At 44.7% G+C, this 27,059-nt stretch overlaps 1 protein-coding gene across 1 annotated transcript in view; it reads right to left on the bottom strand.

Moving 5' to 3' along the window:
- Positions 1 to 11,040: 11,040 nt before the first annotated feature.
- LOC123763600 (putative neural-cadherin 2) overlaps positions 11,041 to 27,059 on the bottom strand; it is a 50,226-nt gene continuing 34,207 nt past the window's right edge. Inside the window, exons 15-23 of the mRNA XM_069301458.1 lie at positions 26,685 to 27,030; positions 26,090 to 26,341; positions 25,628 to 25,975; positions 25,158 to 25,473; positions 24,584 to 24,773; positions 14,617 to 14,849; positions 14,233 to 14,442; positions 13,750 to 14,001; positions 11,041 to 12,458 (exon numbers count right to left, since the gene is read on the bottom strand). Coding sequence (XP_069157559.1) covers positions 12,139 to 12,458; positions 13,750 to 14,001; positions 14,233 to 14,442; positions 14,617 to 14,849; positions 24,584 to 24,773; positions 25,158 to 25,473; positions 25,628 to 25,975; positions 26,090 to 26,341; positions 26,685 to 27,030 — 2,467 coding nt within the window. The 3' untranslated portion in view covers positions 11,041 to 12,138. The remainder of the gene's footprint in view (positions 12,459 to 13,749; positions 14,002 to 14,232; positions 14,443 to 14,616; positions 14,850 to 24,583; positions 24,774 to 25,157; positions 25,474 to 25,627; positions 25,976 to 26,089; positions 26,342 to 26,684; positions 27,031 to 27,059) is intronic.

Genomic DNA, 27,059 nt, shown 5'->3' with positions numbered 1-27,059 from the left:
GCCACCACCACCCTGGCCACCACCACCCTGGCCACCACAACCCTGGCCACCACCACCCTGGCCACCACCACCCTGGCCCCCCACCACCCTGGCCCCCCACCACCCTGGCTACCACCACCCTGGCCACCACCACCCTGGCCACCACCACCCTGGCCACCACCACCCTGGCCACCACCACCCTGGCCACCACCACCCTGGCCACCACCACCCTGGCCACCACCACCCTGGCCACCACCACCCTGGCCACCACCTCGGCCAGGGGAAAGGTGGCGTTGAGCGCGAGTCCAGCATTCCATCTTGGTCAGCTGGAGCTTTTGTTAACGTGACGTTATCAGAGGTGACACGCTCGCAGCGCTCAGTACCGCCGATAACCCGAGTTAGGGGGTGAAGGGGCTTTGGTAGGGCTGCTGGGTGAGCTAATATGGGTGGAGGGGGGGAGCTTAATATGGGTGGAGGGGGAGCTTAATATGGGTGGAGGGGGAGCTTAATATGGGTGGAGGGAGAGCTTAATATGGGTGGAGGGAGAGCTTAATATGAGTGGAGGGGGAGCTTAATATGGGTGGAGGGAGAGCTTAATATGGGTGGAGGGAGAGCTTAATATGGGTGGAGGGGGAGCTTAATATGGGTGGAGGGGGAGCATAATATGGGTGGAGGGAGAGCTTAATATGGGTGGAGGGGGAGCTTAATATGGGTGGAGGGGGAGCATAATATGGGTGGAGAGAGAGCTTAATATGGGTGGAGGGGGAGCTAATATGGGTGGAGAGAGAGCATAATATGGGTAGAGGGAGAGCTTAATATGGGTGGAGAGAGAGAGCTATTAAGCTCTCTCTCTAATTATGAATTATAATTTCTCTATCTCTATCTCTAATTATGAAGGGAAGAATTATAAGGCTTCACAGGGGCGGCGGAGAGAGGGTTCCCAATGTGTGGAGGAGTGATTGCTTATCATCAGAGACAGACTGAATCCATCTCAAAAGAAAATGGAATGTTTCTTATAAATATTTGATAGGGTTTTGAGGGAGAAAATATATGCCTTCATAAAAATAAAATGAAGGGCTTCAAAAGAGGATAGAGAGCTCAGGTCGACACACGGAGGTGGCTGTGGGACCTCTCAGGAGAGGGTAGGCTTCCCATATGGGATGGAGGATAGGCTTCCCATATGGGATGGAGGATAGGCTTCAACACATGGGGTTAGTTAGACAGCTTCATAGAAGTGCTAATAAACTGTATGGACCCAACGTCAAGAGCCAAGTAAATCCTCACCCACCTCTTGTGTGTGAAAGTTCTCGTTAACCGAATAAACGAGTGAAAATAGACTCACCCATCTACCCAAGTGAGAGATTACCAGCTGTTAATACCCGGCTCGGCGAGGTGACCCCCTGGACAAAGATAGGTAAATGGTGTTGATGAAACAATGTATCAACGTTGATTAAACGTTGAACTATGTTGATTAACACGTTCACGCAACGTTGATCCATTGTTGATTAAGCTTTATTCGAGCAAGTTTTGATCGCTGGGGGGGGGGGGGGGATTGAGTACTGTATGTCAGAAGCTTCGGGTACTGCAGTCTGATCTGCTCTATGGTTTCATTTTTACAGACATTTGAATTGTTTCTCGGAAACCTCACTAGTTCCCCTTTACCACCGTCTGTTCCTTGTCCATCACCTTCAGCACTTTCCCGTCTCCACACTGTACCATCACCACACTGTACCATCACTACACTGTACCATCACCACACTGTACCATCACCACACTGTACCATCACCACACTGTACCAACACCACACTGTACCAACACCACACTGTACCATCACCACACTGTACCATCACCACACTGTACCATCACTACACTGTACCATCACCACACTGTACCAACACCACACTGTACCATCACCACACTGTACCAACACCACACTGTACCATCACCACACTGTACCATCACCATACTGTACCATCACCACACTGTACCATCACCACACTGTACCATCACCATACTGTACCATCACCACACTGTACCATCACCACACTGTACCATCACCACACTGTACCATCACCACACTGTACCATCCACACTGTACCAACACCACACTGTACCATCACCACACTGTACCATCACCACACTGTACCATCACCATACTGTACCATCACCACACTGTACCATCACCACACTGTACCATCACCACACTGTACCATCACCACACTGTACCATCACCACACTGTACCATCACCACACTGTACCATCACCACACTGTACCATCACCACACTGTACCATCACCACACTGTACCATCACCACACTGTACCATCACCACACTGTACCATCACCACACTGTACCAACACCACACTGTACCATCACCACACTGTACATCACCACACTGTATACCATCACCACACTGTACCATCACCACACTGTACCAACACCACACTGTACCATCACCACACTGTACCATCACCACACTGTACCATCACCATACTGTACCATCACCACACTGTACCATCACCACACTGTACCATCACCACACTGTACCATCACCACACTGACCATCACCACACTGTTACCATCACCACACTGTACCATCACCACACTGTACCATCACCACACTGTACCATCACCACACGGTACCATCACCACACTGTACCATCACCACACTGTACCATCACCACACGTACCATCACCACACTGTACCATCCCCATACTGTACCATCACCACACTGTACCATCACCACACTGTACCATCACCACACTGTACCAACACCACACTGTACCATCACCACACTGTACCATCACCACACTGTACCATCACCATACTGTACCATCACCACACTGTACCATCACCACACTGTACCATCACCACACTGTACCATCACCACACTGTACCATCACCACACTGTACCATCACCACACTGTACCATCACCACACTGTACCATCACCACACTGTACCATCACCACACTGTACCATCACCACACTGTACCATCACCATACTGTACCATCACCACACTGTACCATCACCACACTGTACCATCACCACACTGTACCATCACCACACTGTACCATCACCACACTGTACCATCACACACTGTACCATCACCACACTGTACCATCACCACACTGTACCATCACCACACTGTACCATCACCACACTGTACCATCACCACACTGTACCATCACCACACTGTACCATCACCACACTGTACCATCACCACACTGTACCATCACCACACTGTACCATCACCACACTGTACCATCACAACACTGTACCATCACCACTACTGTACCATCACCACACTGTACCATCACCACACTGTACCATCACCACACTGTACCATCACCACACTGTACCATCACCACACTGTACCATCACCACACTGTACCATCACCACACTGTACCATCACCACACTGTACCATCACCACACTGTACCATCACCACACTGTACCATCACCACACTGTACCATCACCACACTGTACCATCACCATACTGTACCATCACCACACTGTACCATCACCACACTGTACCATCACCACACTGTACCATCACCACACTGTACCATCACCACACTGTACCATCACCACACTGTACCATCACCATACTGTACCATCACCACACTGTACCATCACCCACACTGTACCATCACCACACTGTACCATCACCACACTGTACCATCACCACACTGTACCATCACCCACACTGTACCATCACCATACTGTACCATCACCACACTGTACCATCACCACACTGTACCATCACCACACTGTACCATCACCACACTGTACCATCACCACACTGTACCATCACCACACTGTACCATCACCACACTGTACCATCACCACACTGTACCATCACCACACTGTACCATCACCATACTGTACCATCACCACACTGTACCATCACCACACTGTACCATCACCACACTGTACCATCACCACACTGTACCATCACCACACTGTACCATCACCACACTGTACCATCACCATACTGTACCATCACCACACTGTACCATCACCACACTGTACCATCACCACACTGTACCATCACCACACTGTACCATCACCACACTGTACCATCACCACACTGTACCATCACCATACTGTACCATCACCACACTGTACCATCACCACACTGTACCATCACCACACTGTACCATCACCACACTGTACCATCACCACACTGTACCATCACCACACTGTACCATCACCACACTGTACCATCACCACACTGTACCAACACCACACTGTACCAATCACCACACTGTACCATCACCACACTGTACCATCACCACACTGTACCATCACCACACTGTACCATCACCATACTGTACCATCACCACACTGTACCATCACCACACTGTACCATCACCACACTGTACCATCACCACACTGTACCATCACCACACTGTACCATCACCACACTGTACCATCACCATACTGTACCATCACCACACTGTACCATCACCACACTGTACCATCACCACACTGTACCATCACCACACTGTACCATCACTACACTGTACCATCACCACACTGTACCATCACCACACTGTACCATCACCACACTGTACCATCACCACACTGTACCATCACCACACTGTACCATCACCACACTGTACCATCACCATACTGTACCATCACCACACTGTACCATCACCACACTGTACCATCACCACACTGTACCATCACCACACTGTACCATCACCACACTGTACCATCACTACCCTATACCTATTTCTTTTTCGGCAAAGTGATAAAACCCACGGATAGAAACTTCTCACTTGAGCATGTGTAAGTTGCCACACGGCAAATGGGCTGGGACTCGACGCCACCCAGCCGAGACCCGGTGTCACCCAGCCGAGACCCAGTGTCACCCAGCCGAGACCCAGTGTCACCCAGCCGAGACCCAGTGTCACCCAGCCGAGACCCAGTGTCACTCAGCCGAGACCCAGTGTCACTCAGCCGAGACCCGGTGTCACCCAGGGCGAGGCAGATACGGAGACTGTCGACTACACAATTCCCTTAGGGGTGAGTGGCCTCCGTTTTTCTATCCATCTCGTGTACAATTGAACAACAGGTTTACCTGTTGTACAATTCGCGGGTCAGTAAAGTAACGCCAAAAGAGATTAACTATAATAGAAATGGTTCAAAACTCCAATTAGTAGCATAGAAACTATACCAAGTGACAAGTAGTATAGGAAGTATACCAGGTGACAAGCAGTATAGGAACTATACTGCTTGCCACTTCACTCTTTATGTAGAGTGACAATTACCTGGAAAAAAACTAGAGTAGTTCTTAATAAGGCAAATAGAACACTTGGATTTATTAATCGAAGCGTTACTAGTAAGACACCTGGTGTTGCTCTTCAGCAATATCTTGCTCTGGTTAGGCCCCATTTAGATTATGTAGTTCAGTTTTGGTCGCCGTACTATAAAATGGATACAAATTAAATAGATCGCGTCCAGCGTAGGATAACAAAGTCCATCCCGCAAATTAGAAACCTGTCATATGAAGAAAGATTGATAAAGCTTAAATTACATTCGCTGGGAAGACGAAGAGTTAGGGGTGACATGATAAGGGTGTATAAGTGGATGAATGGATATAACAAAGTGGATATTAATAGGGTATTAAAAGTATCAACACAAGCCAGAACACGAAACAATGGGAATAAATTGGATAAGTTTAGATTTAGGAAAGACATGGGTAAAAACTGGTTCGGTAACAGGGTTGTTGATTTTGGAATGAATTGCCGCGTAACGTGGTGGAGGTGGGGTCCCTCGATTGTTTCAAACGTGAGTTGGACATTTATATGAGTTGGATTGGGTGGGTATAAATAGGAGCTGCCTCGTATGGGCCAATAGGCCTTCTGTAGTTACCTTTATTATTATGTTCTAATGTGTTCTGGGAATTTTTCGCCTCTCCAAGCCCAGCTTGTTGACCAGACTTTACTTGTGATAACTGGGTGCAACACACACTGTTCTCCCATAGAAATGAGAGGCAAATCAGTAAAGGAAATAATGGAATGCATAGCAGAAAACACAGATGATAAACACATTCCGGTTTTTAAAAGAGAAGTTCAGAACAGAACACAATAGAGGGGCAGCCGAAGACCTATATGTAAGGTTGTGATATACGGCATCATTTCTGCACTGAACGATCAGTCACTAGAGTGAATGTTCAAGAACGGGGAAATGGCGGGAATTCTCTTCACACACAGCTTTACTGGGACGTAGCATAGGAACTAATTCAGAGTTGTTTTGCTAGGTAACCTTCAGTTTGTCAGGACGGGGCTCTGGAGCTGAAGCTCAACCACGCCAGCTCAAGTGGGTGAGTAGACACGTGTTTCAAGTTAGTGTCCTGAAGGTTGAGTACGGTACCATTGGCTCCCCCTCAGGGTTGAGCTGTGTGGGGAAGAGTTAGTAGCCTACTCTCACTATACCCTCTCCCTCTACACTCACAGTAATCTCACTCTACACTCACCCTGACCTCACTCTACACCCACCGAGCCCTCGCCCTTCCCTCACCATTCCCTGCTCTAACTGACCCATTCCCTAAAGCTGTTCTACTTATAACGACTTAAAAAATAAAGTTTCCCAGAGATACCGACTTTTCACGTAAAAATTTCCCTGGACCTACTGGAGACTCTTGAGACCTTCCCTCTCCCGGTGGGGAAAAAAATGTAGAGCAGTGGCGGGTCGTCCCCACCTGCTCGCCCCCTTAGACGTTTTATTGACGTGTTTCTTTCCTTCCCATTCTTTGTGTTCCAGAGCCGGAAGCCGACCAGAAGAAATCGGGTAGGCTTTTCTCTCGTAACTCCCATGTCGATTTTCCTTTATTGTAAGTTGAGAAATGATTTGTGTAAGAAAGTGAGAGAATAAAATGAGGAAGAAATATAAAAGAGAGAGTGTGAGAGAGAGAGAGAGAGAGAGAGAGAGAGAGAGAGAGAGAGAGAGAGAGAGAGAGAGAGAGAGAGAGAGAGAGAGAGAGAGAGAGAGAGAGAGAGAGAGAGAGAGAGAGGGAGAGAGAGAGAGAGGGAGAGAGAGAGAGAGAGAGAGAGAGAGAGAGAGAGAGAGAGAGAGAGAGAGAGAGAGAGAGAGAGAGAGAGAGAGAGAGAGAGAGAGAGAGAGAGAGAGAGAGAGAGAGAGAGAGAGAGAGAGAGAGAGAGAGAGAGAGAGAGAGAGAGAGAGAGAGAGAGAGAGAGAGAGAGGGACAGAGAGACGGAGAAAGAGAGAGAGAGAGAGAGAGAGAGAGAGAGAGAGAGAGAGAGAGAGAGAGAGAGAGAGAGAGAGAGAGAGAGAGAGAGAGAGAGAGAGAGAGAGAGAGAGAGACGGAGAAAGAGAGAGAGAGAGAGAGAGAGAGAGAGAGAGAGAGAGAGAGAGAGAGAGAGAGAGAGAGAGAGAGAGAGAGAGAGAGAGAGAGAGAGAGAGAGAGAGAGAGAGAGAGAGAGAGGGACAGAGAGACGGAGAAAGAGAGAGAGGGACAGAGAGACGGAGAGAGAAGGACTGATTAATCAACACTGACGCAGTGCTCCGTAACCTCTCTTTATTGAATCAAAGATCCAAACACTCCGCAGTTCTTCCATTGTGCTCAGCATGCTTCATCACTCCATGTAATTATTTTAGAGCTGCCATTATACGCTAATTTTCGCAGCCACAATTAAAAATTCTCTTGATATTGAAACCTCCGAGACTATAGTGAACATCTGTAACAAAATTACCCACATTTATTTAGTTATATTTATCCTGGATATATATAACGAATGAATCTAGTTATATTTATCTATTTATCCTGGCCATAAAGACTTATAACGCATCACCATTTTGTATTCCTTTCCCCCATCAACAGCTTCTACCCCTTCACCATCATCACCCTCATCCCCTTCACCATCACCACCCTCTGCCCCTTCACTATCATCACCCTCGAGGCTTACAGCGGAGGGGCGAGCTAACTAGATACACGTGCCTTTAAATACACAAATTATTGAGATGTGTTGCCTAACGGAATCACCCAATCCGTCAGAATCGTTGAGATTTAGAAAAAAATTGAGACTATAATATTGAAATTTTCAGAGCACTCGCCTCGATATGTTAGCAGCTTTCTGGAAAGAGAGAACAGTTGTGTTACATACGGTGTCGCAGGGTGAGGTCTGACTAGTTCAATAACACACACATCGCCATCTATATAATATTTGGTATAGAGTGTGGGGTTTGACGCTAATATATCAGGTATTGTAGCTGATCTGTACAGTGCTGTTGTTCACTGATCTCTACACAGAGAGTAATCACACTACCGTGATGTGTGTGTCAGTGAGAAAATCCGTAGGAGCCGTGATGAGGATTCGAACTTATTCGGTGAGTGTTCCCACGCACACGCCCTAGTCAATTAGGCCATCACATGGTCAAAAAGATTGCAACCTGGAGTTCTATTGGAGCTCACAATGGTTTTCTGAGGCTTCCACTGAAGTCGGACCAGGATTTTCACACAATCACCCCCCATGCACTCTGGCTCCAGGAATGTTCTACCTCTGGCGCTCCTCTTTCAATACACAGGTTAAAATCCTTTTGTCCTTGTCGTGGCCTAGTTGACTAGGGCGTGTGCTTGTGAACACCCACCGCATAGGTTCGAACCCTCATCACGGCCCCTACGGATTTTCTAATCTATGCAGTTTTGTGGTTGACTGATCTATACAGGTTGACGATGATTTATACAGTACTTATAATTAGACAATAATTAATTATTGAAATAAGTATACTTAGGTTGACAGATATAAACTATGTTTAACACACGTATTTACAATTTATATTAAAACAAATCAAATTTACAGAATATGTATTTTGATTTCCTAAACATCTTAGGCTTTCGGGTCTTTGAGCATTTTCGGGAAGTCTCTTACATTACGAGGACATTAGTTCCACATTCGTATGTAAATTACTAATTTTATCTGAATTTATTTGTAATCAGAGGGAATTCTTGCCTGAAGATTTTTGTAATATAATGATTTCTCTTTTTCTTCTTCATTATATATATATATATATATATATATATATATATATATATATATATATATATATATATATATATATATATATATATATATATATATATATATATATATATATATAAAGAAGAATTATATAATATAATTTATATAATTATATTATATATAATATGTATGTATTATTTATAAGGACAAATATCACAAGATAATAGACGTAATCTTTATTTTTCTATACGCATAAACGTTTAAAGTATAAAGCAATATCTAAATATTCTAATGAGTCCAAGACAATGAATCATTGTCAAAAGATACGAAACACCTAACAATCACCTTCCCGAAGATGAAACTAATATGTAAACAAGCAACCCGTCCTCGACGCAAGTCCATTACATCCAGCGGTCGACCCCACAGACGCATTCATAAATTTGTACATGCTATTCATTCAAAACGGGAATTTTCTCAAATATAAATTAATATTATAATATATTAGCATATTTTTTTATTTTTATTTTTTACATGCAAGCATGCATATAAGAACAATAAAACGAGAACAAACAAGCAGAGCACAAAATCACAAACCTCAAATCACACAAGCACAAAAGTACAAAATTACAAAAACACAAAATACCGGCCTGAAGGCCCAACAACAAAAACATAACAATAAACACAAACACAGTGCAAGACAGTACAGAAAGAACAACGGTACAAGACATTGGGGTTAAAGGCTGTGTTACATGCAAGCATACGTAAAAGTTCAATAAAACTAGATCATAGTAAACAGAACACAAAATCACAAATAACAAAACCACAAAACACAAAAGTACAAATTCACAAATCTACACATTTACAAATTCACAAATCTACACATTTACAAATTCACAAATCTACACATTTACAAATTCACAAATCTACACATTTACAAATTCACAATTACACAAAAAACCGGCCTGAAGGGCCGACAACAAAACACAACAAGAAGCTCAAACACAATGCAATTTAACACACCGGCAAACTGTTTAAGTTAAGCAGTTGGGGTAACGGTAACTTCTGAAGAAATTAGGGTGAGAGGACATTAATATTTCTTCCAGGTGTGACCAGCAAGGAGAAGTCACGTAAGATTTAATGTTATCCCAGACGGCGGACTGATCATGGTTCGAGATTACTGAAGTGCTTGCATGTTGGTAAATAACAATATATGGATAACCCAGCAGGCCATCAATGGTGTTTCTCTGCTGGTATTGACTTGATATGGTCCCAAGAGGAACTTGGTTGCGATTACTTCATTCTTCAGACGTAAAATTCTAGCTTGCGGGTCAGGTTAGTCAGCAAAACTAATAAAGGTTTGGGGCTTGGTAGCCCGACATGACCAAAGTGGTCAGGTGATGCAGAATATAGAGTATTGTGTATCTTATAAAATAACATGCATAGGGTGTCATTTTGTTCAACCCATACGTAGACTTCTCGGTTTGGTGCCTTCTTTTGATAATTACTTTGTTCAACCTAGTTTTATAAATGTTTTAATACTGTAAAAAAATGTACTTTCTAAATATAAATAAAGATCTTTGAACATTTAGTTTTCCCTTCTCCATGTTACAACAGATTTCCATTTAAGCATAAGTTAATATTGCTCGCACTTAATCCAGTTAGAGGTACGAAGGATAAAGGGAATGAAAAGTGTAGTGACAAGGGAAATGTGAAATTCAGATGAACAATATTAACACTTACAATGTATCTATTGAAGTATTACGCGAATAAGTCACAGGTAAAGTTGAAGGACTTTACTGTCGCTAATGGAAAAACTATAATTACCAAGAGCGAAAGTTTTAATCACTCACGAGGAAAACTGTAAATACTCGACCCGAGATAAAAACTAGCGTTGCTATTTATAATTAAGCTACAATTTTTTCACTGTCATTTACTTTCATCTTTAACCCTTCATCTCTTCCTCCTCCCCCCCTCCCCCCCACAACTCTCAATGCACCACTAGTTAACAAGCAAGAACTCGCTGGTGTTCAGGAAGTGCAACTATAACAATCATAGGATAATTAAAACTTGTCTTGGTTAAATACATGTAATTCAAGCAATCTATAAACGTATAAAATAGATATATGCCTCGGTTTTGTTTTTATAACAAGGAGTATTTTAGTACAAAAAAGGTAAATATTGAAATATCAAATATTTCACAGCCACGGTATACATAACTGAAGACTGAAACCACACACCAGAATATGAAACGACTTATTTTTTCTGTCCGTCCTGGACCACTATGAAGTCGCTACATAACTGCGATACTTTCGTTCTCATTTGATCTTTATAAACAAACTCCCTTTCTGGGGTAACGTAATTCCACGTATACAAAAATGTGCCCAAGGCTAAACGCTCTTCTCCTTCCTTCCACCTTCCATGGACAAATCTGAGTAAAAACTACGTTGAAAGTTAAGAGTTCTACCACAAAGATGCTTATATTAAACTTCAACCCTGTCTGTCATATGAGGCCACATCTTAAGATTGTCTAAATTTGTCCGACACAAGTCGGCATTTACAGTAACACTTCGAGATTACATTATTGTTCCCTCGAACTGAGTAATAGTTCCTTCAGTCAATTATACCATTTTAAGAACACGGTAATATCCTGGTCACCCAACCCAGGGCACATCTAACACCAATCAGTGCCACTCTGGGATACTTTGTTCACTGGCTTACGTATTGCAGTTTCACAATGACATTGTACAATTAGCGTATTTCCGCATATTGTGAGCCTATTGTGCAGAAACACACTTGATAATTGCATTAGGTTTAATTCAATAGTCACAAAATGAGTAACGTTGAATTCACGTTGATAACGGTAATTTCACGTTGAATTCACGTTGATAACGGTAATTTCACGTTGAATTTACGTTGATAACGGTAATTTCACGTTGAATTCACGTTGATAACGGTAATTTCACGTTGAATTCACGTTGATAACGGTAATTTCACGTTGAATTCACGTTGATAACGGTAATTTCACGTTGAATTCACGTTGATAACGGTAATTTCACGTTGAATTTACATTACCCTTTAATACCGCCAACACCTTTAAAATCCTAATTTTTTTCCCCCCGCTAACGCCTTTAATGTTCTCGGATCCCTTTAATTTGTTGGTTGGTTTCAACACACTGTAGTTTGTTCCTCACAAGTCGCCGGGATATGTTGGGGAGAAGCTTTAGCAGATGTCTTGGTATCTGCAGCAGCAGCGGCTTTACTCATCATGGAGTAAACTGCGCCTTTTGTCGACAAAGGAGTTAGATTCTGTCCTCGAGTCTTAACCGACGTTGCTTCTGTTGTATTCATTGTCTGATCGACGCCTTTTGACAGCAGTAAAGGAGACATTGATGCTTCTGGCAAATTCTTGAGTAAATCCATGACCTCGAGGAACCCTGGGGCCATCTGCTTCATGCTTCCTTCGTCAGGCTGCTCTTCCCGAAGACCTATTTGGGAGTAAAACAAACGAAATGTTAGAACTAGGAAGAATAACATCGTCTCTGGTTATTTAAGCTTTATGGGTTGAGAGTGAACTAGTGGAAAGATTTATGAAGTTCCGTGCTATTGCTAAATGTGTACTAGAGGTGCTGGCATCACGCTCTCGCGTACTAGAGGTGCTGGCATCGCGCTCTCGCGTACTAGAGGTGCTGGCATCACGCTCTCGCGTACTAGAGGTGCTGGCATCGCGCTCTCGCGTACTAGAGGTGCTGACATCACGCTCTCGCGTACTAGAGGTGCTGACATCACGTTCTCGCGTACTAGAGGCGCTGGCATCACGCTCTCGCGTACTAGAGGTGCTGGCATCACGCTCTCGCGTACTAGAGGTGCTGACATCACGCTCTCGCGTACTAGAGGTGCTGACATCACGCTCTCGCGTACTAGAGGTGCTGGCATCACGCTCTCGCGTACTAGAGGTGCTGACATCACGTTCTCGCGTACTAGAGGTGCTGGCATCACGCTCTCGCGTACTAGAGGTGCTGACATCACGTTCTCGCGTACTAGAGGCGCTGGCATCACGCTCTCGCGTACTAGAGGTGCTGGCATCACGCTCTCGCGTACTAGAGGTGCTGGCATCGCGCTCTCGCGTACTAGAGGTGCTGGCATCGTGCCCTCGCGTACTAGAGGTGCTCCTATCAAGCTCTCGCGTACTAGAGGTGCTGTCATCATGGTCATTCAGCAATAATAAGGATTCAAAGCTATATAACTTACCTGGGTTTCAGAATAATGCGAGAAGAGATTACAGTGTGGATAACTTCATGATTGCTCAATTCCGAGAAATAGCTTATAGCATCATCAATGAACTACATGCTGGTGTAAGTAACCTCTTAACTTTAACCAGCTAATAACTGCTGTCATGACAGAAAACTGAAATGTTTATTGCTTCGTAACCTCGTGGACCGAGATTCTTGACATGTGATAACTCGTTCCTGCCGGGCGCTTGAACTTCAATGTAAGATAAAAAATGCACCTGAATCTTACCTTATCTCCCAAACCTTTATTCTACCCGACTCGTGATTCTTGCAGCTATATACAGACGTGACTTAGGAAGTTAGCAGCTGCAGACCTGCAGACTTAGGAACTTTGTATCCCCCAAGATATAATTTTGGAACCTTGCATCCACAGACCTGGATTAGAAACCTTACATCCACAGACCTGGCTTAGAAACCTTGCATCCACAGACCTGGCTTAGAAACCTTACATCCACAGACCTGGCTTAGAAACCTTGCATCCACAGACCTGATAATGCTGAGGACAGAGACCCGGCAGATGATCCGTCTCCCTCGTAGGCGTAGGCTCGAAGGTCGTCCTTGGCTGGAAGGGAGTCGGAGCCTCTCAGTTCTCTGCCTGCCAACACGCCCCCCACCGGAACCCCAGCACTCACAGACACGACCCCAGCACTCACAGACACGACCCCAGCTCCAGGAACACCGGCGCTGACACGGACTCCAGTGGCGTACGGGGTGCTTGGACTCTGGGGAAGTCGCTCCTCTAAAGAAATAATAACAAAAATAGAATGATTGCTGTAACTATCTTTCCCGAAACTACTGTTTTACGGTAGTATTGAGACCCACGACAACTTCCTTGAAGTAACTTTCGTATAGATTAGTATTTTTGTCAAGTGTTGAGTCGGTAAGCTATGCCGGCCTTTAAATCAAATCTAATTCATGATTATCCATTCAAAACTATTATAGCTTTATTTAAATACACAAAAAAATCCACCTTTTCCGATGGAAGTAGCTTGAGCATGAGAGAGTCTGAGATGCAAACACTCCAGGAAAGCCTTGTGTTGATGGTCTCCCTGTTGAATGCAGCGCGTCGCATCCTTGACGTCGACCACGGTGCTGCCCTGGACGGCCCGCCGCCCTGCTCCCGCGCCACGCACCAGCCACTGTCGCCGTAGTCTGACAGAGATCACCACTCCCATCACCACTGTCATGGAGGAAGGGACGCTCAGTGGTCCGGATACGCTCCATTCAACACTACGCTCAACATACTACGCTCTATACAATCTTTGAGCCTTATAAATTGATAATATTTGTGTATACGATTTGTGTGTGGAGGTCTTTAAGAGATCATAAAACTGTGTGGTGATGATATACTGACCCAGAAGTAGTAGTGACACTGTAAGGGCGGCGATGGCCACAGGGGCCGCTAGTGGGTGGCCCGCGGTGGCCACTTCCGTCCACTGGCAATGATCGCCTGTGTGGCCCGGGCCGCAGACACACTGGAAGCCGGGCCGCAGGTTGTAGCAGGAGCCGCCATGCAGGCAGGGCCGCCATGCGCACTCGTCCACGTCCTCACAGGCGCCTCCCACCACCTGCTCTCCTGGACCACAGCTGACCAGGGGGGGCAAATAGATTGTTACAGTGGACTAAGTCATTCAGTTACACGGTACCATTACTAGCCAGTGTGGCACCACTACTAGCCACTGTGGTGCCATTACTAGCCAGCGTGGCACTATTACTAGCCAATGTGGTGTCATTACTAGCCAGTGTGGCACCATTGTCAAAACAATAGTGTCTGGACGGCAGCAACAACCACTAGGAAATGAGTTCTACAATGAGAATACAGACCACTCACCTGGGAGCCGGTCGGCCGAGCGGACAGCACGCTGGACTTGTGATCCTGTGGTCCTGGGTTCGATCCCAGGCGCCGGCGAGAAACAATGGGCAGATTTTCTTTCACCCTATGCCCTTGTTACCTAGCAGTAAAATAGGTACCTGGGTGTTAGTCAGCTGTCACGGGCTGCTTCCTGGGGGTGGAGGCCTGGTCGAGGACCGGGCCGCGGGGACACTAAAAACCCCGAAATCATCTCAAGATAACCTCAAGATAACCTCAAGATAACTTTTCTATGTATGGTAGATACCGATATTGTAGTTGTGGGACAATGTAAGGGAACGTAGAGCGGTCACGTAGAGAGTAGTAAGTCAGTCTGTTGGGGTGAAGGTCACCTGAACAGATGACCCCACATTTGCCAGTGCGCGACCACACAATACGGCGGGGCGAGGGGGCCCCTTACCGTCTGGCGCTCGATTCAAATCTGTCTTCCACTACACTCCCGCTAAGTCTTAAGAAAACCATTATCTGGAAAGCAACTCGTATCCACTTGGTTGCTCAAACAACCTACAATTACCTTTACTAATATTATCGAGTAATCTGTGCGTATGATATTGCTGAATGCCTGCGCCGGGAGTGAGAAGCCTCTTAAGCGGGAGGCAAACATGTTCTCATCAGGGCTCTGTGGACACAGAGAGCCTGGAAAGTTACTCCATCAAATGGCTCCAAAGACCTACCTCCCTCCACCCCCTTCTCTCTCTCTCTCTCTCTCTCTCTCTCTCTCTCTCTCTCTCTCTCTCTCTCTCTCTCTCTCTCTCTCTCTCTCTCTCTCTCTCTCTCTCTCTCTCTCTCTCTCTCTCTCTCTCTCTCTCTCTCTCTCTCTCTCTCTCTCTCTCTCTCTCTCTCTCTCTCTCTCTCTCTCTTTCTCTCTCTCTCTCTCTCTCTCTCTCTCTCTCTCTCTCTCTCTCTCTCTCTCTCTCTCTCTGTTATACTCAAATTCTGTCAGTTGAAATGTAACCAATCACAGGCAAGTAGGCCTCTGACGTCATGCCAGACAGAGGAGCATCAAGCATGCTCCCAGCAGCCTCAGTCATCCTCACAGACCCAGAGTAGGTGGACCTCGGCTGGCCAGTTATACACCTGTTTGCCTCACTCAATAAATATATACAGAAGCGACTACTGTGTCTACATTCAACCCGAACAAGGCAAACGAATACTGGTAGCAGCAGTGGGATCCAGAAATTTTTTTCTGGAAGCAAAAGTTCCAGTACCCAGCATCGCCTCGTGTTCCAGCCAAAACCGCCGCCACCGCCACCGCCATAAGCCGCCATCCTGCCACCCACGCATCAAATATTGTGCCAGACCAGGGTCCTGCCATCAACCACTACTCCAGGCTAACGTTTTAGAAGTAAGGGTCAATATCTTCCTGTGAGAACGCTCACTCATCAGTGAGGAGGAAGGAAGCTTCCCGCGCCAGCCATTTTTGAACCTCGCGCCACCACGTGGGAACCACCTATTACACCCACCACCACCACCACCGCCACCCAAGCTGACAGTATCAAGCTTCGTGAGGGTGCAAGCTACTGCAATCGTCGTCAGCCATCGTCGCAAGTATCAACTGGTTATTCCATCGTCGCAATATTGTCGTCGTCAGAATTTATCTTCGTGCCTCTAGCCTGAACAGTGTGGGGTCCCTGAGTCTCGCGCCACCGCCGCCAGGAGCGCTGCCGTCGCATCCAGTTTGTAAACACGCCTCACATGGGCCTCTTCAGATCTTCACGACGCTTCTCCTACTTTGGCTACTGGTGATCCTCATAAATTACAACCCTGAGATAAGTAATTGCTAGTTGAGAACAACGTGCCAAGTGTTAAAAAGTGACTTATGTAATAATTCCCATAATATCCTGTGAATTAACCATTCAGTGACTTGTTAAATATTGGAGCTGGTTCAGTACTGCACTCCCCACAGTTTTCCTGTGTGATTTCAACATTCCTGCTTCTTACAGTAATTTCATTGAATTTTAATTGTTCTCCTAGAGTGTTATTGGTAAATTCAAATTCCAGTGAATTAAGAAATCCTTGTTTTAGTAGCAGTTAAGGATTTGTGCAATATAATTTTTTTTAATTTCTCCAGACCTAACTTGAAATTTATCCTTTAAGCATTTTAATTTAAACTTTTACCATAGGAGTTATATACATTCCTGTGTCCAGTTTATGTGCTACATCCATATTTCTTGCATTGCCACTTGTTGTGTTGAATCTTTTTAATGAAATTTTGCAATTGCATTTCCCAGTTTTTATTCTAAATTGCTGTGCTTAGTCTGGTTTAATTAATTTACATACATCTAATTCCAGTCATTTTTTTAATGAAAGATTGCTAAATTTAGTTTACAATTTGCTTGTTCTTAATTATTTTCTTGCCTAGCCCAATTTAATAATTTTATTTCTGCCATTTTTACTTTAGCCAAGTTGATATTTTTTGTGTTTATTTTTGTGTATACTATTTCTGATGCCAGGTGCACTTAATTATAATCTGCGTTCAAATATTACTTCCACGGCTGTGACAATGCCTACCACTGTTGAAACCCCTTCAGACTCAACAGGAGCAGTTGCTCATCCCAATGGCCAGAGATCAGCTCAGGAAATGGCTATTCCTCTTTTTGCTGGGGAATCGCGTTTATTAGAATCATGGTTTAGTAAGGTTGAAGCGAAAACAGTTGCACGTTTTTCTAAGCCTACTGATGCCGAATACTTAGCAATTGCACGGTCAGCCGTGGACACAACCAAAGGTGATGCACGTTTTGTTGTTGATGAGAAAGCCATTGTTAGCCTCCAGTCTTGGCCTGAATTTAAGGATTTCTTTCGCCGTCGCTTTGTTAATAAAGGAGACCTTGACCCATATAGGTTAGTCAAGAAAATTGCCAATGCCACCATGCAGCCTGGTGAATCGTTTAATGCGTTTACTAGCCGTCTCGATCAGTATCTGTATGCCTTAGTTTCTGCTATGAATAATTCAACTTGGTTAGATAAAGACAATAATCTGTCCCCTGAGGCTATGGCCAAAATGATAGCATTTGGTACTTTAATGCATTTTGCCCCCGAGCATACAAAACCAATCGTTGAGCAACAAAATTTTGGTGTTAAACATGAAATTGGTGAAGTGTTTGAGGCTATTAACAATGCCGCCGATAAACTAGCTCCCCGAAGTGCTCAACTGTTGCCACCCTCTGATGCTGTAAATGTAGTTACAAGTTCTCAGCATCCTCCCACAAATTCTCAAAACTCTTGGTCGCAGAAGCGTACCCATGCTCGTAGCCCCCAGTCAAATTCGCCGCCTCATAAAATGCCGAAACGCCATAGTCCACAACCATCCACTCCCTCATGTTGGCATTGTGGTAAGAGTAACCACCTTGCAAGGGACTGTTGGTCCGCCCCTAGATCATCACCTCCTAGACAATTCTCTCGGCCCCCTCATCAATCTAATCATTCTAGGCTTCCATATTGCACGTACCATAAACAAGTTGGTCACCACACTGCGGATTGTAGAGCTAGGCAAAGGACATCTCCACCTCGTAACTCCCATGGTCAGTCTTGGCGAGGCTCACAGCGTCCAAGACATTATCAGAACTCTCGTAATTACAACTCCCAGCCCAGCTATAATGCAATTTCAAATTATAATGCTCAGTCACAGAATGCTGGAGCTCAGAATGTTCACTCCATGTCGTCGGGAAACCCCCAAGGCCATCCGCTAACCAATTCAAGCTAGCCAATCCTAGTGCCCTCCCTGTGTATTCAGTAGCTACCCAAAATAGATTTGGACACTTGACAGAGGAGGACACTGACTCTAGACCAGTTGTAGATGTTGACGGATCCACAGTAAATTTGACACAAACAAGACACAGATATCCCAGACAACATAAGTCAAAAATAGTAACTTGTCCAGTCTCAAGTGATGGTCCCCTTGTATCAGCCATTGTACATGGTAGAGTTTTAAAAGTTTTTCTTGACTCAGGTGCAAAAATTAATATTGTCAAGCCCTCAGCTCTTAGAGACATTGAAAGTAAGCACCCTATTATTTTAAAACAGTCACACATACCTTTTCTAAGTGGTATTTCAGGAAATAAAGTAAAAGTTCAGGGTGAAATTGACCTCCCACTCAAGTTCAATGATGTCACATTGTCTATAACATGTTTAGTTGTTGACATTATTCATTTTCCTGGAGACATTCTCTTAGGTCTGTACACCATGATTGATGAAAATATTGCATTGTTTCCCCATCGTTGGAACATAAGTATCAAAGACCACGTCATACCCTTGTGTAGCATGTATCGACAGGGCCACGAGTTCAACCTTCAATCAGATTATGTTAATTTTGTTGACACCCGCCTTGCTAGCGTAGGTTTGTCAGATCATTGTCGTGGTAGCATACCCGAGAAAACAGGCACTCGATTGAAGCATAGTAGTTGTACAGTTGTTAAGGAGAATGAGTATCGGGACTTTCTGGAAGGGGACGCCCTAACGGATTCTCGTTGTCTCGCTCGCCTGGCAGCTTCCATCTCTGAAGTCAGTGGTTCCACGGCTACTGACACTGTGCTACACCCTCATTCTCTCACCAGAATAAGAGTTAAGGTTCAGGGAGTGCCTGAGTTGTCGGATGTGATTGCGGAAAGTGAAACATGTAAAGTGAATGGTACATTTGTTGAACCCTCCTGGCACACAGTGCAGGATGGTACTGTCTCACTTTTTATCGCGAACACAAGTAATGCCGATATCCATCTCCAGTCTGGTACCCATGTTGTAGATTTTGCCCATTACTCGTTACCGGTGCGAGTTGTGGATGATGTCTCCATGGATCATACTGTTTGTACACTCACACCAGGAGAACAGGGATCTCAGCCAGAGGTGCAAGCGCAACACCTCAGTCCTACTGATTTTCCTGACTCTGGGGCTCAGCTTTTGGAAATTTTGAACAGGAATAGAGCTGTTGTTGCTCTACCAGGAGAAAAATTAGGTCTCACTCCTCTCATTACACATAAAATTCCCCTTGAACAAGGAACTACGCCTATTTATGTACCAGCTTACCGTCTTCCCCATTCTCAGAGAGCAGAAGCAGATAGACTTGTAGAAGAAATGTTACAGAGTGATGTAATTGAATCGAGTAATTCGCCATGGAACGCTCCATTGATTCTTGTACCAAAGCGAGATGGGACTTGGAGACCTGTAATCGATTATCGCAAGCTTAACAGAGTAACAATACCTGATCGTTTCCCACTTCCAGTTCTAAATGATTTGTTGCAAAGTATTGGTCGAAACAAAGTATTCTCAACGTTAGATTTGTTGCAGGGATTCTGGCAAATCCCCCTTGATGAGGAAAGTAAACAATTGACAGCCTTTAGTACTCCCAATGGTCATTTTCATTTCAAAAGAATGCCGTTTGGTTTGCGTAGTAGTCCAATAACCTTTTCACGGCTCATGACAAATCTATTTCGTAGATTGATAGGAAGTACGCTTCTAGTTTACCTTGATGATCTCATAATCATGTCGCAAGATGTTCAGACTCATTTCCAGAACCTTGAAAAGGTACTTGCAAAGCTCGCTGAAGCTAATTTAAAAATAAAGCTTGCAAAATGTTCATTTTTAAAGCAAAAGATTAATTTCCTAGGTCATACAGTTACACCTTCAGGTATTACATTGAATGAATCAAAAATTATTGCTGCCCGTGATTTTCCAACACCTCGTACCGCAGAAGCCGTAAGACAGTTCACAGGTCTTGTAGGATTTTATCGTTCATTTATTGCTGGATTCTCTATTATAGCCGCTCCGCTTTACAAGTTGCAAAGAAAAGATGAACCCTTTGTTTGGGGAGAGGCCCAGGATCAGTCATTCAAAAAACTCAAAGCAGCCTTGATTTCGTCACCTGTCCTTAGGTACCCAGATTTTTCTAAACCTTTTACGTTGGTTACAGATGCTAGTGACATAGGTTTAGGTGCTGCATTACTTCAAACAGAAGGTCACAGAGATCACGCAATAGCTTATGCTAGCCGCACATTATCTAAAGAAGAGAAAAATTATAGTGCAACAGAACGAGAAGCCTTGGCAGTTGTTTGGGCACTTAAACATTTCAAGGATACAATTTATAATTACCCAGTTCATGTTCTTACAGATCACCAACCATTAATTCCCTTGTTCAAAAATAAGAATCCAGTTGGAAAGTTTGCTAGATATTTGCTCACAATTCAAGAATTCAATCCCACATTTGGATATATTCCAGGAAAGCAAAATGTTGTAGCGGATGCGTTTTCTCGACACGTAGCTGCGATTCAGTTAAATTACCCAGCATTAGATGCTACAGTAGTAGAAACGGAACAAAGACAAGACCCCATATGGGCACCCGTCATTAAATTTTTGACTAAGCAAGACACTCGCCTGATTCATAAACCACCAGTACCATTGAAAGAACTAGTTATGTTGGACAATTTACTGTGTAGAGTAGTAAAGCTAGGGACAGCCCCGAGGAAATGTTGTCAGTTAGTTGTTCCAGCTGTCTTGGTACCAACTGTGTTAAAAATTATCCATGATGCTCCTGCAAGTGCACATCCAGGAAAGGATCGTACACTCCAACAAGGTCGATTGAAATATTTTTGGCCAAAAATGGCTAAGGAGATTGCTCATTATGTTGACAGATGTTTAACTTGTTTACAGCACAAGGGACATGTTTCAGGACCTAATCCAATTCAGGTGTACCCAGCAACTAAAGCTCCTTGGGAACGAATATCGATGGATTTATTGACAAATTTTGCGGAAACAGAGAAAGGGAACAAACATTTGCTTGTAATGGTCGATAATTTTTCACGGTTTTGCGAACTAGTTCCTATCCCGAACAAAACAGCAGAAACCATAGCCAGCGCATTCCATGACCAAATAATTTGTAGATATAGTATGCCTAAAGTAATCCTTTCAGATAATGGTCCAGAATTCAGTAATAGTATTCTAACTAGCTTGTGTGATTTATATAACATCAAAAAATGTAGCATCATGCCTTATCATCCGGCAAGTAATGGACTAGCTGAACATACTAACAGGAAAGTGTTAGATGCCTTGAGAGTCACGTTGAATTTTGATAACAACAATTGGGATGATTTTATACCCTTAATTCAGTGTGCTATAAATTCTTCAATTAATGTTTCTACTGGTGACACACCTCACGCTATTCTTTATGGTACAGATAAGATCCTCCCTAATGAATTGATTAACGTACCTCCTACTCCCTTATATAACGTAGATGATTTTGTTCAAGTGAAGCGTAGACAAATGCAATTAGTATTCAAGAAAATACGAGAACAACTGTCCAAAGCAACAGCCGAGTTCACTCTAGCAAGGAATGCACGAGCTAAACCCAATAAAATAACTATTGGATCTGTAGTAATGATACTTAACCAACACAGGTCTGGTCCTATGTACAAGTTAACTAAGAAATTTTTGGGTCCATATAAGGTAATCGAGCTTATTAAAGGTAACAAATACGGACTTAAGAACTTGTTAACAGGAGAGTATATAAATGAACATTTAGACCACATGAAGTTAGCTAAAATGACTGTTGACGAGACTGATGAGGAAGATGACAATGAACTTACCCAGACAGATACTCCTACTCGGACACCACCTCCTGTGGTTGACAGACCACTGGATGTTCAGCAACCCCATACTAGCAATTATAATCTTAGATCTAGACCTCTCGTTTCAACCGTGCACTCACCACACGTCCATTGGCTAGATGTTAACGAGGATATCTCTCAAGATGATAGTTTGTCACATGAAGTTTCATCTGTTCCGGACCTTCAGTCAGAGCCAGAGTTGTATAGTGCTCTGGATGAGCTAGGTGTAGATATCCGCAGAATTTATAATTGAATGCACTCTGTAGTTATTCTGTTTGTTTGGAAAAAAAAAAAAAAAACTCAATTGCAGTATTTCTACCACATGTGTCTTATTATTACCATTATATATAATGTATAGTTTTTCTCAACTTTATTTTGTTATGAATTAGATGCCATTGTCAAGTCTACTACCATTTGTATTTTTACAGTGCTTGTCATAAGAGTTATTATTGTTCTAGCAACCACATTGTGGCCAGTGAATCCTGATTGCTATCACGCAGATGTTAGTCTTCTTGATCCAGGTCTTGTATATGCTTGTAAATATATTGCACATTATATATATTGTACATTGGTCTTGTAAATATATTGTATTATTTCAAAAAAAAAAAAAGAGAAAAAAAAAAAAATCATTATCTATCTTGAAATTCAATTGTGGTTGTTAGGTCAGAACTTTGTTCTATTAATGTAATAATTGTTTAATTTTGTATGGTTTTCAAGCACATGCCATTGACACATGTTAATAATTTTGTTTAGGCAATACCTTGAGTTGTATTGTTCATATCTGATCAGTAGACATACACATGTTCTTAATACTCTGGTTTAATCAAAGCATTGTTACCATGATTTTCACCTATTATGATGAATTTTTTTTTTTGGTGCATATATGCCGAGTTGTTTGTATTACGCACACCTGATCTTCTTTCAATGTTTTATTATGCAAATTTCACATGTAAGCCATTATTGTATGCCACCGAGGTCCTTTCAGTATCATTGTAACTATATAGCTAGCCAGAGCTTGTCGACAAGGGACGTCGACTTGGTAGCGTGTCCGAGCGGTGTTATACTCAAATTCTGTCAGTTGAAATGTAACCAATCACAGGCAAGTAGGCCTCTGACGTCATGCCAGACAGAGGAGCATCAAGCATGCTCCCAGCAGCCTCAGTCATCCTCACAGACCCAGAGTAGGTGGACCTCGGCTGGCCAGTTATACACCTGTTTGCCTCACTCAATAAATATATACAGAAGCGACTACTGTGTCTACATTCAACCCGAACAAGGCAAACGAATATCTCTCTCTCTCTCTCTCTCTCTCTCTCTCTCTCTCTCTCTCTCTCTCTCTCTCTCTCTCTCTCTCTCTCTCTCTCTCTCTCTCTCTCTCTCTCTCTCTCTCTCTCTCTCTTTCTCTCTCTCTCTCTCTCTCTCTCTCTCTCTCTCTCTCTCTCTCTCTCTCACAGCCATACATGAACTCATTTGAATTTCAGCAACCCAAATGTGAAAGCAATCACGAAATGCGAGTTGCAATATGAATATAATTGATTGTTCACGCTCAACATCGGGAACCGCAGTCAGTAGAAGTATTAATGCAACTCTTCCTCAAAACGCTGGTCTTGGCTGGGATGGCCAATATCCACTTTCATTTATTTCCTTGAGTAGCATCTCTCAGTGTACGCAATTTTGAGGTGTTAAATGAATAGACGACTTACCATAAATGGAACACACCCTATGTCTGGTCTCCGAATTAACGCCAGATTGTAATGAGGAGAATTATATAACTGTCATTGGGACGCATAATCAAACTTGTACGAGAAGGATGCAGCACGAATGAGTTTAAATTAACTATAGTTGTGAAGGGGACTGACCTGCAGGTGGCGGTGCCCCAGGTGGAGACACAGGAGAGGGGCGCGTCGCAGGTGGCATTGAGGCAGGCATCAGGGGCGGTGCAGCCTGGCTCCAGACCCTGCCAGCTGGTCACCTGACCCCACCTGCTGCCATTCACAGCTGGTGGCAGCTGCAGCTGACGGCCTGAGACACGTACGTCGTCGATACAGCCTGACAACCAAGACAATATAACAGTGTTACCGTACAGGTGATATGAACAGTTACATATACAACCTTTCTGTATTTATGAAAATGCATATATGGGATATATTAACATATATGTATTTGTATTTATTTATTTATTGAATGTGCTTGATAACACATCAGACTTGAACACTTGATTCAATCTGACGAAGTAGAGAGACTCTTAAGAAGAGAGTAGACCTTTTCAGTGGATGATGTGTTGTCTACAAAGACTTTATTAAGAGCAGATTTGATACGTTAAATTTTTTTCTAATCTTGATATTTCTCTACATCGTGGTCAGCACTTCACGCCAAATTTACGAGTTTCATAGAACTGTTGGTGTGTGTGTGTGTGTTAGGCGTGGCACTTACTGTTTGTGAGGTCATTCAACACATTGACTACTGCGACGCCCACACGTTCAGGCAGGCCGCCCACACTCACGCCCTCACTTAAGTCGATAGGCGTGAGTGTTTCGCCGCCTCCTTCGTCACCCTCCCGTAGCAAGATGAGGGACTCGTTGCGTCGCCAGAAGTCGCCGTCGTCGACGCTCACCACCAGGTTGGGGCCGTGATGCTCCGCCCTGACGGTGTGCCAGGCGCCGTCACCCACCGGCCGCCCCTCCACGCACGCCGCCCGCGCCGCCCACCCTGCCCCAGACACCGTGGCGCAAACCACGCCACCTCGGAGCTGTTATAACATAACGGCAAACCAATAATTATACAACTAAGGTTGCGGCGCATGACCTTGGGCCAATACTCTACAACAATAATATTAAAGCAAATAGCACGTTGAAAGCTGTGTAACATCATCCCACTCTGTGAGTTTATAGCGAGTGACGTACATGTAGAGTGAATGCTGAAGAATGCTGACGAGATGCCATGTGCAGCAGAAGGCCCTGACGGGAGCCTCGGGTTCTCAGACGCAGCTGTGCCGTCATCATCTGAGACGCAGGCGTGAAAGAGAGTGCCATCTTCACAAAAGACGAAGGGCCGAAGGTGGCAGGAACTGTGGGCGTGGTGCAGGCGGGTCCCGTCCACCCTGGGTCACACTCACACTCCGGCAGGTTCAAGCCACCCACACACTGGCCGCGGTGTCCACAGCCACCCATGGCTTCCCTGCAGGCTTTATTTTGAGGTCGGCAGCCGCCTGCGGTGTTCCTGCTGTAGGCTGGCTCTCCCAGGTCCACCAGCTGCAATAACACTGCGTGAGAGTTCGCTGAGGTACCGTCTGCTCCCCCAGCGGCTACCTCAGTTATATTGCTTTAGGATGTGTCAATCGGAAGCTTCAACGGGCATAACCTCACCTGACTGTTGAGTGTGAGATGGGAGACACAGCCGTCTAGTGGGCGTGGCGTGGGCGCCTCACGCCATCCGTGGTGGGCGGGGCTAGGGGGCGTGTGTGCCAGTCCTCCTATCTGCAGGGGCCCAGTTCCCAGCCAAGCACTTACGTCTACAGCGTCAGTCCAGGACTCTTGAGCCAGGCAGCGGGAGTCGTCCTGTGTGTCGTTGTCCCATCCCTGGAGGTCGCCACACAGGTCCACCATCATCGCTGTACCCTGAACATATTCTTATGTGCGTATTATAATTTAGAGTCAGTTAATATTACCAGTTAATGTAACAATGTGATCCATTCGTGCGAAAGTAACCATGAGGAAAGAAGAGCAAAAAGTACGAGCGTTTTAGTATATTAACGCAGAAGCCCTCGTATTACGGATACGGTGAGTTACTTTAAAGTAAAGAAGAAGGGTGACAGTGTACCAGTCTCCGCTGTTGACTGTGCCAAATGTGACACTTGACTTGAGTGAGCGGAGACAGTTGTGTGTCGCTCGCTGTTATGGAATGTGAGTGTAACTGACGCTAAAGTTGATGTAACTGTAGACAATGTGACAGCTGACTTACGTGAGCGTGGAGGTGAAGATGGATGGTGTGCCAGTCACCGTCGTTGACTGTGCGGTTGACCTCCAGTTTGAGAGCTTCGGCGCCTCCCTCCAGCAGCAGCTGAGGACGCCCACGCCACACTTGTAGAGCAAGCATGGGCGTGGGTGGGTCGTCCGGGTGGCGTGGGACGGTCGCCAGAGGGCCGGAATAGAGGACGAGGGCGTGGGGACGGCGTGTGAGGAGCCGGAGAGATATGGTGGTAGGGAAGCAGGGAGGCAGCGGGCGGACCCACGCCCACCCGTCGCCTGTGAAGGTGCGGGCCAGCACTTTGCACCGCGCCCCCCACGACCCTTCTGGACACACGCACCTGCACAATGCCAAACAGTTCCGTATTGT

Source organism: Procambarus clarkii, chromosome 5 (genome assembly GCF_040958095.1).
Source record: "Procambarus clarkii isolate CNS0578487 chromosome 5, FALCON_Pclarkii_2.0, whole genome shotgun sequence".
NCBI lineage: Eukaryota > Metazoa > Arthropoda > Malacostraca > Decapoda > Cambaridae > Procambarus > Procambarus clarkii.
The sequence above is the reverse complement of the archived record's forward strand: the minus strand, read 5'-3'. Positions and strand labels throughout refer to the sequence as shown.